This window comes from Sceloporus occidentalis, unplaced genomic scaffold, assembly GCF_023333645.1.
Source record: "Sceloporus occidentalis isolate IW3139 unplaced genomic scaffold, rSceOcc1.0.p SCAF_2, whole genome shotgun sequence".
In the NCBI taxonomy this organism is placed as follows: Eukaryota; Metazoa; Chordata; class Lepidosauria; order Squamata; family Phrynosomatidae; genus Sceloporus; species Sceloporus occidentalis.
Genome location: NW_028316982.1, coordinates 264,206,729 through 264,226,227, shown reverse-complemented (window position 1 = coordinate 264,226,227; position 19,499 = coordinate 264,206,729). Strand labels below are relative to the sequence as shown.

Here is a 19,499-nt window from a genome sequence, read left to right as displayed (position 1 = left end):
CACTGTAGGTTAGATTTCAGAGAAGGAACTGAAAAAAAAAAAAAAACCCTCTGAGTATTCCCTACCTAAGAAAATCCTGTGGAATTGATGGAGTTGTCAGAAGTTGACAGGTGTCTTGAAGGTATGTGTGCACACACATAGCCCATTGCAACTCACTTTTTTGCTAATTGAAGAGGTCTGAATTTGCTACTGATGATACAAAAACCAAAATTGCACTACATACCTACATTTCCTCAGATGCAGCCGGCCATAGCAGATAGTGGAGGCAGCAGCTGACCAGTGTCAATATATTTGTCCTAAAGTGGGAACCAATTACATTATCTGCAGGGACTTTGGATGCTCCCAGAGGTTTCGGTGGATGCTTGTTGCTGCACATCCAGCCACAGGAAAATAGCTGGATGCTTGTCTGCTGCTCCCTTCTCTCTCCACTGATCAGAAAATGGCTATGTTGGAGAAAAGATGGGTTGGGATAGGTGGGTTTGGATAGGGAACTGTCATAACTACATCTTGTAGGTATAGTTCCCAGTTCAGGACCATGGGCACATTTCTGCACCAAATGAAATGGGAAGCATTTTGTGAAACATAGCTGTTACAAGGTATATCCAGCCTGTCCACATAAGAAAAAGATCCAATAGCTTAGAATATGCATGACACCAAGGCTGTCATGAACTAAGAGACCTATAGCAAGCCCGGTATGTAGCTGTGGGTATTCCGGAAAATCAGCTTGTAGAATTTTGCCTCCAGAAAAGATGTCAGGTAATAGCATGCTCTGCCAAAGCTGTACTACAATTTAATTTGCACTACTTTGTTGTAGTCTCCATGAAATGTTGGGCCTGTCTGATGTAATTTCCCCACATTCCCTGAGACTGAATTCATATGACTACTGTTCGGAAAAAATTTCCACCAGCAGTTACTGCAAGCCAAGGCAGTCAGTCTATTTTAAGAAGTTCACTAAGTGCATGTACTGCCGATAGCACCATGCAGAGTATTCATTGTTCTGGAAATGGAGTCAAGTCAAAAAGCTTGTAGCATTTGATTTTTTTGCAAAGTCATATTTAGATCAAATGCTTTCATCTAGAAATCAAGCATCCAGCACTGAAGTGAAAACAGGAAAGTCTGTCATGTCAGACAAACGTAACAATCCAGTTTTCAAAGTATGACACGGTATGTTTCTGCAGTTACAAATCTTATAGGGCCAGTGTGATAAATTGGCTAGAACTTCTGAATTTGCACCAGGGAAAACCTTGTTTTAATTTGGCAAGTTGTTTAATGTACTTTTAGTCTGTTTAAATGATTTCTTACTGTTTTATATAGCTTAAATTGATTACAGTAATATTATTGTATGCTGTCCCACTCTACATCATAGGAGACAAGATTATATACTTCAGGGTGGGATAATAAAATAGTTAAATAAATATATAGAGATGTGTTTAGTTTATATTTTAATGTAAGTATGGTATGGTACACACCACCTGCAAAAGTTGGGTTGGAGCCGCCACTCATTGCTGTGAGCAACCAAATGTAGTGGTGTCGCTGTGCAGCAAGAAAGGAGCATGTGGAAGCAGCTCCAGTTTGCTGCACTGCTGTGACACCACAAGTGCCGCAGGACGACGTGGTTACATCACAGCTGCACCATGCCATTTGGATATGGTGCAGCTGTGATGTCACCAACACATGCAATTTGTGGATGGGGCCGTGCAATAATGGTGCCCCCCCATGTACTAAGGTTAGTGACCAGCAGTTGCTGCGTGGTCCCTAACTCTAAAATTGGCACCAGCACAGCACAAAAGGGCAGTCTGTATCGCACCCAAATCTCAATTTGAACTTTTAAATGAGTGTGTGTGTTGTGTGTATACCTGTTGACTTACAGAGACCCTACACATTTCATTGGGTTCATTCAAGAATTTCATTCTTAGGCAAATAATACTCAGAAGTATTCATTGCCTTCCTCTGAAATATAAAATACAACACCTGGTATTCCTTGGCGGTCTCTGACCCATGTACTAACCAGGGCTGATCCTATATATGCACTGAAACCAAATTATCCTTTAAAACTGAGCTCTGTTACAAATGCATACAGATATTAATGAAAATTATGTTCATTATATATTGTAAAGTGCTTTAAAATGTCCATATTAAGCAAAGCTGCATATAAAAGTCATGCAAAAGTCATGTGTAAAAAATGTGTACATATTTTAACCCCAAATTGGCGATAATCCTACAACTTTGAAAGTTCAGGATAAAGCAAGCCTAAAAGTGGAAAAGTAAGCATTTGCAAGAAACCAAAACCAAGACTTCCAAGTTAGATCAAATCAGATCAGGACATGTTAAGACAAATATTTTAAGCTGTAGAAGGCAGGTCCATGGACATCTCTCAGTGGGTCTGGCTGACAACCATGATAAAATGTTGTATCAGTAAATTGCTGAGGTTGTCTGAAGCCTTAAACAGACTGCTAGGTAGGAACAGAAAGAATATTTGAGTATTGAAAATATTTGAAAAATGTTGAAAAACATTTATTTCAAGGGTTGAGCAAGCCTGAGGAGAAGAATTCTGGATTGATGAGAATCTTCATAATTTGACAATTATTTTGTGCAAAATTTGCATGTGGTTGTTTTGGGCAGAAAACAACATTTTCTGCATGGGAAGTAATACTGCAACATAGAAATATTAATCCATGCTGTTTTCTGTAATACAAATGCTATAGTGGGGTTTTTATTCTTTCAGCCAGAATGGTGTAGAGGTTTTTGAATGACGACTCTGGAGAATAGGGTTCTAATCCCCATTCAGCATAGAATCATAGAGTTGGAAGAGACCACAAGGGCCATCCAGTCTAAACCCCTGTTGCAGGAACACACAACCAAAGCACTATGCATTCAACATAGCTGCCCTTAGACTTTGGAATGGACTTCCAGAGCAGAGGAGACCTGCCTTGTTACATCCCTAGAAACCTTCAAGAAGGCGGTAAAGACAGTGCTCTTCCGCCACGCTTATCCTCCTGACCTATTATGAAGACCACCAGTATGGCACGAGACCAGCTGCCCCTGTGAGTGATTGTTGTTAATGTTTTTAGGCTCTTATGTTTTTATGTTTTATGCTTTTATTTTAACTGTGGTTTTAATGTTGTAATTATAATTTTAACCTTGTTGTGATCCCGCTTCGATCCATTGGGAGAGGTGGGAAGACAGAAATAAAAATTATTATTATTATTATCCTGACAGACGGCCATCCAGCCTCTGTTTAAAAAACTCCAAAGAAGGAGACTCCACTACACTCCAAGGCAGCATATTCCACTGTTGAACAGCTTTGACTGTCAGGATGTTTCTCCAGACATTTAGGTGAAATCTCTTTTCCTGTGGTTTGAATCCATTGCTCTTTCTCTTAGGCGGGATACAGACGGGCAAAAAGGGGTGTATTCATGACGTCATGAAGGTAGAGCCTTCAGACGGGCCTTACCTGAATGCCGCCATGAACACGCCCCCCGCACGCCCCAAGTGGGAAGAAGCGGCATTAAAAAGGTGCTGCTTTTCTCCGCTTCTTTTCCGTTTGATGCGCAGCTGCGCAGCTCCGTCTGTAAGCTGCTGCACCGGTACATCAGAATTGCTACGCCGCTAATTTAAGTTGCCCATTTAAAAGCTCCGTGTCTGCTGCGTCGCATAATGAGTCGGGGTCCTGGAACATGCGCAGTTTGCAGTCAGGCTTTAATTGCAGCGTCAGCTGCCATGCAGGTGTGGAAGCTGCAGCACAGCTGCACCGCATTTTAAGACTCGTAACCCTAACCCTAACCCTAACCCTAACCCTAACCCTAACCCTAACCCTAACCCTAACCCTAACCCTAGAGCAACATGTACGCATGCGCTGCTTGGAAAGTTTGGACTTTAAAGTGAGCCCCTACACACATTCCTGTGCCATTTTCACCTAACAATAAATACTGCTAAAACTGTAAATATTTACATATATACAAGGGAGGTGATGGGGGATGGCAGGGGGACAGCGGTGGCAGCGGCGACAGCTGTGGCTGTGCATTGCAGATTCAGCAGGAGCACGGGGACCAAAGGAGAGGAGGCATCCATCATGCTGGTGACACTGGCAAAGTGCAAGTGGACAAGGATGCCAACACCAGCTGATCACCAGCTGGCAGGAGACCACCATTGTTCTTGGGCAGAGCGGGGGAAAAAGTTTTAAAGGGGCTTGGGCACTTTAAATGTGCCCATAGGCTTTCTGCCGCCGCTGCTTAGCGCTGCAGCTGCGCAGCTGTGCATCCGCCAGCCGGCAAAGGAAAAAAAAAGCCCCGTTTTTGGCCGCCCGTGAGGAAGCTGCCTCTCTCTTTGCAGCGTCCTCCGAGGCGGCGGTTTGGAAACTCCGGGTCTGAAACGGCCCCAGGTGAGGCGTCTTCACTGCCCCCCATGTGGAAGCCCCATCTCCTGAGCCACGCCCCCGGGGTGGGCGGTCTGGAGGCTCCGTATTCAGCAGAATACACCTCCAAGACGTCTTCCCCTGCCTGTTTGTATCCCGCCCTAGTCTCTGAGCCAAGTCTGTTCCTTCTTTGATATCATGTCCCCTCTTAGTCTTCTTTTCATCGGGTTAAACATTCCCAGCTCCCAAAGCTGCTTCTTATAGGACATGGCTTCCAGACCTTTCACCATTTTGGTCGCCCTCCTCTAGATATGTTTAGGATGACTTTGAGCTAGTCATACTCTCTCGACTTCAGAGGAAAGCAAAGGAAAAACCCCTTTGAACAAATCTTACCAAAAAAAATTCTCCATGATAATTCACCTTAAGGTCACCAAAAGTTGTTATGTACAGTAATTGATATGCTCAGAAAACATCATTTTCTGCACAGAACTTCTGTGAAGGAATTCATATTTATATGTTTTGTCTCATAAAATGCTATTTCCTATGTAGAAAATGTTATCTTCTGTGCAGAACAGCCACATGCAAATTTTGGTCAGAACAAGTCTTGAATTGTGAATAGCCTTTGAAAACGATGTGATTTTAAAAGACTCGCTGTTGGAAGAAATTATTCATTGCTACCTGCAGAAAGAAACTTAGTGAAGAAATATATCCCTACTGCAAGAAAATGTGTTGAGATACAGTATGCTCATTCTCCTGAGAGCAGCTGCTTGTCCTTAAATCAAATTCTGCCTGGCAGTGCAATAGCTGGGCTTTGAGATGAAGATGTTATGTGGAGCTGTTGGAAAAACATTCCCTTTTCTAATGTGAAGTCAAAGGCTTTCATGGCTGGCATCCATAGTTTTTTGTGGGTTTTTCGGGCTATGTGGCCATGTTCTAGAAGAGTTTATTCCTGATGTTTCGCCAACATCTGTGGCTGGCATCTTCAGAGAATGCTCTCTGAAGATGCCATTCACAGATGCTGGCAAAACATCAGGAATAAACTCTTCTAGAACATGGCCATGTAGCCTGAAAAGCCCACAAAAACTATTCTCTTTTCTGTTTGGGTTCAAGAATGGAAGCATTAGTGAACCAAAGGTAGTAGCTTATTTTAATGGCACGCTGGTCCAGATGTCTAGCATACAGACTGAGCAATCTGAAGCAAACATAGAATCATAGAATCATAGAGTTGGAAGAGACCGCAAGGGCCATCCAGTCCAACCCCCTGCCATGCAGGAATCCAAATCAAATCATCTCCGACAGATGATTTGATTTGGATATACTTATACATATACTTTAGCACTTACAAGGTATACTGGTGTTCTGTGTGTTTGAATCCGTTATTGTAATTATATTTTAAATATGTTTTTAAGCGTTCTTAGCTGTTTTTAATCACATTTTTAATAATACAGATATTTAATTCCTTTTAAAACTTTTATAAATTATTGTTTTGGCCAGTTATTTTTAAAAAAGTATTGTAAACTACATTGAATCCCATTTTGGGAGCAAGGTGAGATACAAATCAATTGCATGAACACATGAACAAATGAATGAACAAATAAAATACCTTTTGTGAACCTTTCACTTACAGATTGTTATTGGTATTAGTAAAAAGCTCCAGAGAGAGGGAGGGAAGGAGGGAGAAGGAGAAAAGAAGGAAGGAAGGAAGGAAGGAAGGAAGGAAGGAAGGAAGAAGATGGTAGAGGATTGGAGCAGGAGAGGAAGGAATAAAAGGAGGAAGGAAGAAGGAGGAGGAAGAGAAGGGTTTCAGCAGAAATCACTGGAGTTATATTCTCCAAAACACAGAGCCGTTAAGTACTGTGTTTTGGAGAGTGTTTATAACTCCAGTGATTTCTGCTAAAGGCCCGTGAAGAAGGCTTTATCTCATAGAGCCCAAAACACATTGGAATATCTTAAAAGGAATAAATAGTTGACCATCTTAGAGCATGCAGAGCTTGTCTCCTCACTGTTCGCTGCTTTTAATGTGCTTTTCAGTACTCTTTTCTCTCCATGACACACACACAGACACTAATGCATTTGCAGTTCTATTTTGGTATTTCTAGCCTCCTGCAAATGAGACCCTCTTCCAGCAAGGTAGATGCCAGAGCCAACTAGAAGAAACCTGGCACATCAAGAAAGCACACCAGCCTTTGCTTGCTGTCTCCATTCCTCCATCCCTCTCCATCCTAGAAGAGAACAAGAGAAATCTGCTTCTTCATCACAAGTGGTGTGTGGGTATGAGTGTGGGTGCCTCTCCCTGGCTGGCTCTGATGCCAGTGAGCCTTCATTCCAGGTTTCAGTCTGCGTCTAATTGTAAATTAACATTTTTATCATAAGAGCCTTGGTCTCACCTCGGTCTTGCCACAATCACATTATTTAAAGACAACAGTAACATAACAGTTTGGGAGTTTTTATTATCACACCTCCCTTCAATAGCATGGTGGGGACTTTTGTGCCATCTGTGGTCCCACTCTTGATCTTCCACATTCCCCTTAACTCTGCTTTCCTGCCCTACACACTACCCAGCATGCCTTCTTAAAACTACTATTCTTAAAAAAAATTGTAATGCAGTTCTGGAATTATAAGAATGTGTAAAATAAAGTTTTTTTTTAAAAAAAGAAAACAGGTTGCTTTGGAATAACAAGGGGGAGGGGGTAGACTGACACCATATGACTACTCAATATTGGGACTACCATGGACTGTCACTTCTCACATCTGTGGAATAATGGAGTGGCAGCATAACTGACCACATCAATAAAAAATATGCTGTCTAACAATGCTTCAGAGGCATAGCAGCAACGTGGGGTAGGTATTCTCTTGCTAAAATTGTGGTTTATCTATGTGTGATAAAGTGATTAAATGGGAAGATAATGTTAGTTGAAAAATGTTAGTTGAAAAATGGGGTGCAGTAGAGATGTATAACAAAATAAAAGTATGGTGTCACATCACAAGGCCAGGCCTAACATTCAGCAGAGTGAGGCAGTGTTCCCAGGTAGCAGATTCTGGGTGTCATGGAAGCAGGGCAGCACCTGCCCTCCTGCTATCTGAGGCAGAAAGAAAATTCTCAGCCTTTCACATTGAATGAAGCTGGAGGAGGACCTAGTGGCTGTGATGAATCTCTGTTCCCCATCCCAGAAAGAAGAGGAGTATATGCTGGCATCCCCCCACACCTCCATCCAGGAATAAAAGTAGGTCTCCATCCCATTGGAAAAAAGAGAGTGTGATCTTTGTACCTTTAGGACACCAGAGGCTTGCTGTACTTCAGAAAATCACTGACTCTAAGTACAGCTTTCCATTGGCACAGCTGGGACACAGAGATGCCATAATTCCATTCTTTTTCTTGGGGTACAGCATATTCGTGACACTTATTCTCAAAAGGAGATCCAATAGGGGATATGACCAGTGGAAGATAATGAAGTTTATTGCACTGGGGTTAAAATGTTCCCCAGTGCGTTCTAACGTGCCTGTGGGAGGGCGCGCACAGAACGTGATGGGGCCACGAACCCCATTTTATCGCACACTGGAATGCTGCCTTTGCCTCTGGGTGTTCCAGTTGCGTCCCTGTTCCATTCCAGAGGGCACCATTTGTGAGAACTGTTCTAAAGCACACATTTGGGAATGCACTGGGCCCGTTTCAGGGCCAGTGCAATAAACTCCAATGTCTTCTGTATCAGTGGGAAGTGAAACTGGGTTTCAGTCTCAACTTCAGAGGAACTATTTCCAGGTGTTCAAACCTATTTGGAGGATACCATGGGAATCTCATTCAAAGCACAACCCTGTAGACTTTCAAAGAATCATAAGAATCGGAAGGGACCACATCTGCCATCTAGTCTAACCCTCTGCCATGCATGAAGACACAATGAAAGTACTCTCGACACATGGGCACCCAGCCTATGCTTAAAAACCTTCAAAGAAGGAGACTCCATCATACTCCAAAGCAACAGCACATTCCACTGTCAAATAGCTTTTACTCTCAGGAAGTTCTTGCTAATTTTTAGGTGGAATCTCTTTTGTTGTAGCTTGAATCTATTGTGTCCCAGTCTCTGAAGCAGCAGAAAACAAGCTTGCTTCAGCTTCAATATGACATTCCTTCAAATATTAAACATGGCTATTATTTCACCTCTAAACCTTTTAAGAAGTGCAACCCCCAGCATTATTCACCATCTCTGGACTAAAACCCAGAGCAGATTCACTGCTCCCTTGGCATAAGAACCACCAGCTTCCATTGTTAGAGGCAACACCACTCCCTTCCAGCTGCCCACCCTGCTCTCTCTCTCAACAGCCACAAATCAATTATCAGCACCACTGAGGTTTCCAAGAACTGTTAAGAAATAATCCTTCTGACCCTTCCCGTCCACCAGAAACCACATCGACATCATTAAGCTACACACCAAGGGTGCCATTTTTCCTCCCAATGGGTCACCCTCATTTCCTGCTCTCTGTCATGCTGACATATGCTTAAGAGCCTGGATCTTAATTGGATCTCTGTAAGGTCATCATCTGAATTAGTTCCACCAAGAGCAATCATCTCCACCAGGGGAGTTGACAAATTGCCATCCTCCAATTCGCCATCATCAGTTTGAACTGGAGACTCAGCATGAGTGATGTAGACTGGCAAATGAATGCACTTAAGAAGAAGGGAGTGCTATTAAAAACAACTAAAGCCCAGTCTCCTCTAGCTTATATTCCAGGCATAAAAAGGGCTGATGGCCAGGAAGTTGCATGTATACAGAGTGTGGCCTACGGCAAAATGAAAGCAAAAGTACTAATCTATTAAGGGAACTTCACTGCATAGACACAGAAATCTTTCTGTTGTGTTTATGGGAGATTTATTCATGGGGAATTACTCTCTCCAGCAAAACAAGAGAAAATGGGGAAGCCTATGCAAAGTACGCACACCAGAATTTCCATGTTCCCATTGGAGCAACAGGATCACAAGTGTTTAGTTTTACTTCTCAGTTGCTTAGGCTTAGGAAAGGGTATATGGGAAGGAGGATGCCAAAGATTTTGGGGAAAAAATGTCTCTAATGTGAGAAAACAACAACCAATGGACAAAGGGGAATCATCATTCCTAGAAGACACCAGAAGTGGTAATCTGTATTAAAATAAGGCACAGCTTCTCCATCTTTTCTAGGATTTAAAAAAAAAATAAATATTGATTGATTGATCAATTGATTGATTTTAAAAATTGGGAGTGCAATGACTGCACAAATACTGCAGTTTGATCATGCTTGAACTATCTTGCCTCTGTCCTATGGAATCTTGGGATCTGTAGTGTGGTAAGGCATGCAGATTCCTCTAATGCAGTGCACTTCAAGCTGTCAGACAAGACAGAAATGTTCCTGGTCTGTCTTGTCTGTGAATACGGATTCGGCCTGTGTTAGATGGAGTTACGGTTTCCTTGAAAATGCAGTTTTGTGGGGTTTTTTTAATTTGGTGTGGGGGGTACTCTTTGATTCAAAATAATAATAATAATAATAATAATAATAATAATAATAATAATATTTTTTGTATCCCGGTCTTTTTTCAGAACTGGGACTCAGAGCAGCTTCGCAATATTAAAAGAACAATACAATTAAAAACATAGAACATAAAAACAAAAGTGACCAAGAAGGCATTTGCAGATTTAAAGGGATTATGTTTCTGGAGAAGCCAAGGTGGTATGCACCTTGGTAACATCCTGTTTGGATTACTGTAATGTGTTCTAGGCAGGAATAATAGAATCATAGAGTTGGAAGAGACTTCAAGATGCCTTTGAAAAGTGCTCTGAAACTTCAGTTGGGTGAAAGAACTGCAGCCAGATTGTTAATTGGGGCTGGCTAAAAAGGAGCACACAACCTTCTTGTTGCAATAGCTCCATGGCTGCCAGTTCATTTTTGGTCCTATACAGCTTGGGTCCAGGTTATTTGAAGTATGAGCCCATTAGAGCTCTGAGACCATCTGAAAAGGCCCTTCTCTTTAGGTTGTATTGCACTGCAGAAGAAAGACAAGAGGCAGTGGGATTGAAATGTCTTTCTGCTTACCTTTCCACATGATGTTATAGTACTGTACTTCCATACTCCTTCCAGAGGGGGCTGATTATGAAAGTATGGCTTTTGCCAACCCCCTTTCTCCTCTCACTGAGCCTTGCCCCACTCACACCAACTCCAAATGCATCTTACAGGAATTAAAGGAAAAGAGAGTCCACCTAAACATTAGGAGGAACTTCCTGACAGTAAGAGCTCTTCGACAATGGAACACACTCCCTTGGAGAGTGGTGCAGTCTTCTTCTTTGGAAGCCTTTAAACAGATGCTGGATGGCCATCTGTCAGGGATGCTTTGATTGAGAGTTTCTGCATGGCAGGGGGTTGGACTGGATAGCCCTTGGGGTCTCTTCCAACTCTATAATTCTATATGAGGAAGTAGATTTAAGTTTATGAAAGTCCATGCTGTCAACCTCTTTCTTTTAGTTAGTCTCAAAGATGCGACAAGAACTCTCTACACACTACATGTACATAGTTTTATGTGGTTAAAGTAAAAATGTGGTAAGATGGGATGTTGTTACAGAAAATTTTAAAAGAATAAAAAAACTATAAAATTTAAAATGTATTTTTTTTCAACAACAACAACAACAACCTGGGGGGAGGTGTCTCTTTTTTCTTCTCTCACTAAACCTCACCCCACTCACATCATCTCTTCAGCATTTTAAAGAGATGCAGGCAAACCCCATATCCCATTTCAAAAGACAAAGGTTTGGGAATAGTGGTATTAGGGCGTCACCTGGTGTGGTCTGCACCTGACTAGTGATGCCCCTGTATTGAAGAAAATCTAGGAAAAGCACACACCATTCTTAAATACTTTACTGAGTATTGTTTCTCATCTGCAAATGGCACCATTTTGTATGCCTACCTGACGTAGAGGGAGCGCTTCTGATTGGTTCGCAGGGAGCCCGACCCAGAACTCATGCTGTGATTCATCATCTGTTCACGCAGGTCATGGATCTTGGCTTCAAATCGGGCGTATTCTGTTAAAGGGGGAAAAAGTGTGCTTTTTTAAAAAAGAATTCATCACCCTGATACTGCTTGTATATCTTTATTATTCATTTCTTACATTTATATCCTTTATCCTCTGATGATCTGAGTGTTTGTGGCTCTCTTCTTCCCCAGTTTATCCACATAATAACCGTCTGAGGTAGATCAAGCTGAGAGATAGTGACAGGTCCAAGGCCACTCAGTGAGTTTCATAACAGAGTGAAGACTTGCACATTAATTTCCCATGTTCCAGTCCAACATTCTGACTGCTATGCAAAGGGATCTTATAGCACTTTTGAGATTAACTGTGTGAAAGAATTTGTAGACCAAGCTTTTGTAGACCTGGTTTGCTTTCTCAGATGCATATATTGGTCCATGCATTTGAGGAAGTCAACTGGGGGGGGGGGGTCATTCACATTCACTCTTTTGTACCAACATGATGCGGACCTATGATGTGATACTGAATCAATGTTCACACTACGTTTAGCATGATCCACTCTCTCCAACCCAGTTTGGCATTCACACTGGTTCCACTTTCAGATCAACATGGCGGTGCCTCATGGCTGGACTGATGAGCGATCTGGGCTGATTTAGTACTGCATTTGCACTACTGAATATGCTGAATGCACCAGATAAAGTTGCTTTTTCACGGCCCCCCACCACGCTGGGTGTGTTCGGGGCACAGTGTGAATGACCCTGAAATAACCTAGTTACAACACCGGGTTATTTCATAGTGTGAATGACCCCCAAGTCTACAAAAGCTTATGCTACAACGTCTTTCTCTCACTTAGTCTCAAAGGTGCTACAAGTTCTGTTTGCATACAGATCTTTCAGACTAACATGCTATGTCTCTGAATTCTGATGTCTAAGCATGGTACATCCCCCAAAATCAGAAATACACACAATACAGGACATATTCATATTCATATTCAGCAGAAGTTTGGTATAGCACAACCACCATGTAACTACATGAGTATAAAGTTACCCAACCAAGATATAGGATTTCAGCCCTAATGTTTAACTCAAATTTATGTCTATATCTTAAACCCATTAGACCTACACTTACCTCTGTGAGGCACAAAATACAAGTAATTATGGTCTTCTGTGAGACAGAGCTCTTTAGATTTTTGAAGAGTGTTATCATGTTCCTACGTAGACACCTGCCACACTGCAAAAATAAAGCAGCCTGATGCCACTTTAATTGCCATGGCTCTATCCTGTCAGAGAGCTCTGGTGCCTCACCAAACTACAAATCCCAGGATTTGATAGGATAGAGTCATGATAGTTAAAGTGGTGTCAAATTGTTTTATTTCTGCAGTGTGAATACACCTTGAACTTTCTCCCATCCTGGCTGAAGGGATTCAGTTTCTCAACTAACAGTTGCAGCTCTATTTCCATGTAATTCCTACTTTCCCAAGGCAGCCCCTTACTAGATGACCATATTGCAGGTCTGTATTGTCATTAACAAGCCTGTCTCTCTGCATACATCTCATTTTCTTCTGTCCATAAGTCTTGGCATTACCACTATTTCCTTAGTTAATGTTTGCTGTTCAGTTTGGCATACTTCCCAGAGTGCATCACTGTTGCATAATATGGGACAGTTATTTTTATTCATTAGCCCATAACTAGCAATATTCACTTATTTGACCTTCACAATTGCCAAAAATCTGGCTGGGTTCCACACTACACCACTGCAGTGATTTGGGATTCAGGTCTTTCCTCTTAACTTTTATCATCTGCAGAATTTTCAGATTGCAACATCTCTTAGCCACTTTTGTAACAGCCTTTCCTTCAGGCCTTGGAGCGTATGTGATACCTTGCAAAGACTTCTCTCATAAGGTAATATAAATTCAAACAGTTTTATATGCCTTCGCTTATCTTGTCTCATTGTTGCAGCCTTTTAGGTTCTCTGTCGAAACATAGGGTACAGCTGCACTGCAGAACTGAAGCAGTTTGATGCCACTTTAACTGCCACATGACTCTGTCCCATGGAATCCTAAGATTTGTAGTTTGGTGAAGTATTCAGCCGGGTCTAAGAGAGCTCTGGTGCTTCACCAAACTACATATCACAGAATTCCACAGGATAAAGTCATGGCAGTTAAAGTGGTGACAAGCTGCTTTAATTCTTCTGTGTGGCTACACCTGAATAGAAAAGTCTGAATCCTCTTCTTAGTCTCAACTAAAATAGACCTATTGAATCAAAGGGATTTACCTGTTTATTAACCCATTATTTGACAACTGATTGTTTGAAGGGTTGATTTTTTAAAGCTGTACTTTGCTTTATTCTATGCTGTGAACCACCTTGAGTTTCAAATTGGGAAAAAGTAGGATATAAATTAAATCATTCATTCTAAAACAGTTTACTTACTTACTTACAGTATCTAAGGTAATTTAATTGATAGGCTTGTGTCTGAGATCTGATATAGGGTAGATTATTCCAATAAATAAATAAATAAATAAATAAATAAATAAGGATGTGAATAAATTGGAATGGAGCCAATTGGAATGGATATAGAGGAGAGTATGTGTATCCATGCCATAGTATTTCCAATTTATATGTATGGCTGTGACAGTTGGACAGTGAAGAAATCTGACAGTGGAACCTAAATCAACTCATTTGAAACCTGGTGCTGGAGGAGAGTTCCATAGATACTATGGACCACCCTGAAGACAAATCAGGAGCCAAGAGCAAATAAGGCCTAAATTTTCCCTAGAAGTCAAAATGACCAATCTAAGGCTATTGTACTTTGAACATGTCTTGAGACAACACGGCTCATTAGAAAACTTCATAATGGTCAGTAAAGTTGGAGGCAGTAGGAAATGAAGAAGCCCACATTACAGAGGTACTGACTAGATAAAAGTCAGTTCTGCATTTGCACAGTTCTGCGTTTGAAAGGATGAGCAAGCATATTAATAATTGAGTCTCTCAGAGGTCTCTCATTCATAGTCTCACTATAAGTCAAAGCCAATGTGACAGCACACAAGAAATGGAGGAGAGCAATGGAGAAGATCAGGGGTCTATGACACAAGTCCTCTGAGGAGCAAGGTAGGTTGAACCTGAAGAAGAGAATCATAGAATCACAGAGTTGGAAGAGACCTAAAGCACCATCCAGTCCAACCCCTTCCCATGAGGAAATGCACAATCAAAGCACTTCCAACAGGTGGCCATCCAGCCTCTGGTTGAAAACCTCCAAATAAGGAGATTCCACCACTCTCTGATGTAGGATGTTTCACTGTTGAGAAGAAGGCTGAAGTGTATGTATAAGCTTGTTCCCTCCTCAACATGACATCCCTTCAGATATTTAAACAGTGCTATCATATCACCTCTTAACCTTCTCTTCTCCAAGCTAAACATCCCCAGTTCCCTAAGTCATTCCTCATTGGGCATGGTTTCCAGGCCCTTCACCATTTTAGTCTCCCTCCTTTGGACACGCTCCAGTTTCTCCACATCCTTTTTGAATTGTGATGCCCAGAATGGGACACAGTATTCCAGGTGAGGCCTGACCAAAGCAGAATAGAGTGGTACTATTATATCCCTTGACCTAGACATAATACTTTTATTGATGCAGCCTAAAACTGCATTGGCCTTTTTAGCTGCCGCATCACACTGTCGACTCATGTTCAATTTGTGGTCCACTTGGATTCCTAGATCCCTTTCACACATATAAAATGGCAAAATCAATGTTTGCTTTCAGGAGTATATGAATTTTAAAATATTTTAAGCCATGGATGGTTGAATCCATGGATAAAGACTTAGTCAATACAGAGAGTTCCAGGTCATAGAAACTTTCTGCAGGCATTAGCAGGCTTGATGTATAAACTGATTTTACTCCAATAAGGGGCTTTTGCATATTTCCTGAAAAGTCAGACCAATAAAAAAATCTTTTAATAGCACTAAACCAAAATGAATAGTTTGTTGATATGCCAAGATTTCATGGAAAGGCAAAACTAGCTAGCTAGTGGCAGGAGGCCAGGTCTGGCTGACTCAAGAGGTCTTATTGTATTTCCTGAAGCATGCCATTTCCATATAGCTATAGAGCTGGAAGGGACCACAAGATTCATTTAATTCAACACCTTTCAGGGCAATCTACTTCACTGTCAAACAGCTCTTACAATAAAAAAGTCCTTCCTAATGATTAGGTTGGATCTCTTTTCTTCTAACTTGAATTCACTGGTTCTGTTCTAGTCTCTGGAGCAGGAGAAAACAAGCTTGCTGCATCTTTTATGTGATATCTCCTCAGACATTTAAAGATAGCTATCACATCATCGCTCGGTCTTTTCTGCTCCAAGTTAAACATGCCCAGCTACTTCATTCATTCCTTATAAGACTTGGTTTCACCTTTACCATTCTGATCTGATCAGCACTAGGACTTTATCTGCACTGCAGAAATAATGCCATTTGTCACTGCTTTAATTGTCATGGATCAATGCTATGGAACTTTAGGATTTGTACTTTTGTGAGTTTTGTGAGCCTTCTCCGATACCACAACAAACTACAATTCCTAGGATTCCACAGGATGCAGCTATGACAGTTAAAGCGATGTCAAACTGCATTATTTTGCAGTGCAGATTGGGTATAAGTCTGACAAGGAGTTGGTGGTGTCAGACTCTTGAATCAGAGGGCACCTCTTGTTCCTAGGCACAAATTGTGCAACCTGAGACTATTCTTTTCTTCTTTGAAGGCTTATGAAGAGAGTACTCTCAAGCATGTGAAGACAGAATACTCTCCTCCCATCACTCTCAAGGATAATCTCCTTTTCAACCACTCTGTATGCACATGGCAAAAAACTAGGCTTTCTGTCTTTCTGAGCATGAAGATCTCAAGAGCCTGCCATAACCCTGTCTCCTGTGCAGTGGGGCAATGGGTGAAAAATGGGGCCATTGTCTTCCCAAAAATAAGAGTTCTGCACTTTCAAATAGAATTTTCTTTCAGTCTCCAAATTTCTAGCATTGAATTGCTTCATTTTAGCATTTAAACATACAGTTTACACGCCTAAAGAATATGGGTAAGCACGACTATCAAGGGGATGGGAACACAGTGAATATGAGTTCTAGGTGTGAACCATTTTCAGTGTTCTACTCTCTGTAATGCTAGAAATTTGGGGTATGAAGGAAAATTTCATTGGTGGAAGAATTCTATTTGGAGATGGGTAGATCCACGTCCTCATTCTGCACCAAAATAATGACCACGGAGGACATACGTACATTAAAGTTAGACAACAAGGAAATTGAAACAGTTAAAGAGTTCCCGAACCTTAAATCAAACATTGATCAGAATAGTGACTGTAGTCAAGAAATAAGAAGACTAGGAATGGGAAGGACAGCTATAAAATTACCACACAAGATCCTAAAGAGTAAAGATGAAAAATAAAAAAACCTGAGCACTTAGGATTGTCCAAGCCATGATTCCCATGCATCATGCATGGATGTGAGAGCTGAACAGTAAATAAAGCAGACAGAAAGAAAATCAACTCATTGAAGATATGGTACTGGAGAAGAGTGTTGAGAATTCTGTGGACAGCTAAAAAGACAAACAAGTTGGTCCTAGAACAGATCAAGCCTGAAATCTTTTTTGAAGTCAATAGCTCGGTACAGACGGGCCTTGCCGCGTGTCTTGATGATATGCTAGGGTTGCCTCAGGGTGTTGCTTACAGACACCCCACAACCCTAGCATGTATTCCGTACATTAAAATGGCGGTGCCCTGTACAGATGGGTGCCGTCATTTTGACGTGACAAACGCTTAGCATCCGTGCATAACGGCGTGATACTGACATTGCGAGTGTGCCATTGGCGCACTGCAGTGTCAGTATCGTGCTGCAAAAAGAACCCGCTTTTTGCGGGTTCTTTTTCCACCGGTGGGAAACCGCGTGGTTTGTCTGCTACATTTTCCCCCTGGCGAACTTTGGCCACATCATGAGAAGGCATGATTAATTGGAAAAGCAATAATGCTAAGAAAGGTAGAAGGTAGCAGAAAGAAAAGAAGGTCACATGCCAGATGGATAGACTCAATCAGGGAGGTCATGGGAATGAATTTACAGGACCTAAGTAGAACAGTGGAGGACAGGGGATCTTGGAAATGTCTCATCCACAGGGTTGGCATGAGTTGGGGGTGAACTCAAGGGCAGTTAATAACAACGAAGTAGGTATACTCCTGTTTGTTTTTCATTTCCAGAGGAATGTCTTCATAAAATCTGAAACAACCCATTGTTGATTCCCTGTCCCTCTTCTGCTGGTGGCTTAGCTGCATCTGTTTTAATTCTATATAAAGAATCTTTACTTTTAGACCAGATTTTCTCTTTAATAAATAATGGAGAAATTCCATGGATTCAGGCGTAGGAGTTAACATCTATATTTAGACTCCAGCGTGAAGAGTGGGAAGTAAGATCAGAATCTCAGTCTCCATAAAGTGTAGCTTCGGATTGTGGGCAGTTCCCAATTGGAGCAAAAGCGAACTCACACATGACCTTAAGCAATAAAAGACTTCCTTGGGTCTCTACTTGTCTGTGAGACTGCACATTTCTAAACAGGGATGTGCAAAAACTGCCAGTTGGGCTTTGAGGGTATTTCCACCTCGCCATATCATAACACTGTATATTTGAGGCACTTATCCTCAAAAACCGATGCCAAAGCAGAGATGCAGCCTTTGCTTCTCTTCCTCAAAAACCTTCCCCAAAATGAGATTTTAATGACTAGGAATGGTTCCAACTCTTTCCAGGTTTTGTGTTTGGGCATGTGTGGTATGTATGCCCACTGTGGGTCCTGTGGCCTAAAAACTGGCCTTGAGGTTTCCAGTTTTCCTACCTCCAACCTAGATGGTCCTAAAGAGGATAAGTACTAAGAAGATAGAGGCTAGAATCCTCTTGGTGCCATTTTTCTGTATAAGTTTCCTTGTTTAATGCAGATGTTCTGTTCTTGCCATTGTACAATGGGCCTATTCAATTCATTGTTGCATGAGGAGTATACCACTAGTGAAACAATTTCACCCAGGCTTAACTCCAAACTAGAGTAGAACTATGGAATCAATTGCATTTACCTATGTGTTGACTCACCACTCAACAACTTTGGCCTACTCTTCAGCTTCTTTGGCCAGCTTCAAAATGGAGTTGAAGACCATCCTGTTCAGAAAAGTGTTCCCAGGCATTGCGTGATTATCATTTGCTATTTGATGTTCTTTTCCCGCCTGTTTTATTGAACCATTTCCTGTATTGCTATGCATTTTATATGTATTATCCTATTATTTCTTAGATTGTACGCCATAGGCAGGTTTACTCTTTTATATTTATTGTTTTTATGTACAGCGCTGTGCAAATCTACAACGCTATATAAATAAATGATAATAATAATAATAATAATCCTCTGTGTGGGACTAGCTAATAGGATCCAGCCAGGAAACTAGAATAGTACCATGAAATCAACTGGATTTACCTATGATTGATCCACCATTCAACAAATGATTCAGCGAGTGTACTATATTTCAGAGGAAGAAACTTGCAAAACCGTCACTGAGTATTCCTTGCCTAAGAAAAACCTATGAAATTCACTATGTTGCCATAAGTTAACAGGTGACTTGAAGACACACACACACACACACACACACACACACTAGTTGAGACTGACCCAGGTCTTCGGGGGGGGGGATACGAAGACCTGTGGGCAAAAACAAGAGAGGAGGTGAGAATGAAAACAAGAGAAGAACTAATTGAGGAAAGGGAGGGAACAAACATCAACTGGTTCACATACAGACAAATCTATGAAAGATTCAAAATGGACAAAAAGATAACTGGGTTTGAACTGGATATTAAAAAAATTGAATTGAGCAAAATTTTGTATTTAGAGAATGTTAAACTAATTGGGAAAGTATATGTAATATTACTATCTTTGGAAATGGAAGAAGAGACAGTAAAAAGTCAGATGATAAAATGGGCTACATGTGTAGGCCACCCAATTATGTTAAATCAGTGGGAAAAGGTATGGAAAGACCAAAAAAAGCTGACTATCTCACAAAATATTAGAGAAAACTTTTTCAAAATGATATACTTCTGGTACCTCTCACCCTATAAGATGGCTAAAATCTATAAAACCAGAAAAGATAAATGTT

General features: G+C 41.3%; 1 protein-coding gene across 20 annotated transcripts in view; it reads right to left on the bottom strand.

Annotated features, from left to right (window-relative positions):
- The window catches only part of DLG2 (discs large MAGUK scaffold protein 2), a 1,248,672-nt gene that overhangs the window by 88,563 nt on the left and 1,140,610 nt on the right, over window positions 1–19,499 (bottom strand). For all 20 annotated transcript variants that reach the window (XM_089512900.1, XM_089512903.1, XM_089512905.1 and 17 more), the window contains one exon: window positions 11,279–11,393. In XM_089512900.1, the coding sequence (XP_089369026.1) occupies window positions 11,279–11,393 (115 nt within the window). The remainder of the gene's footprint in view (window positions 1–11,278; window positions 11,394–19,499) is intronic.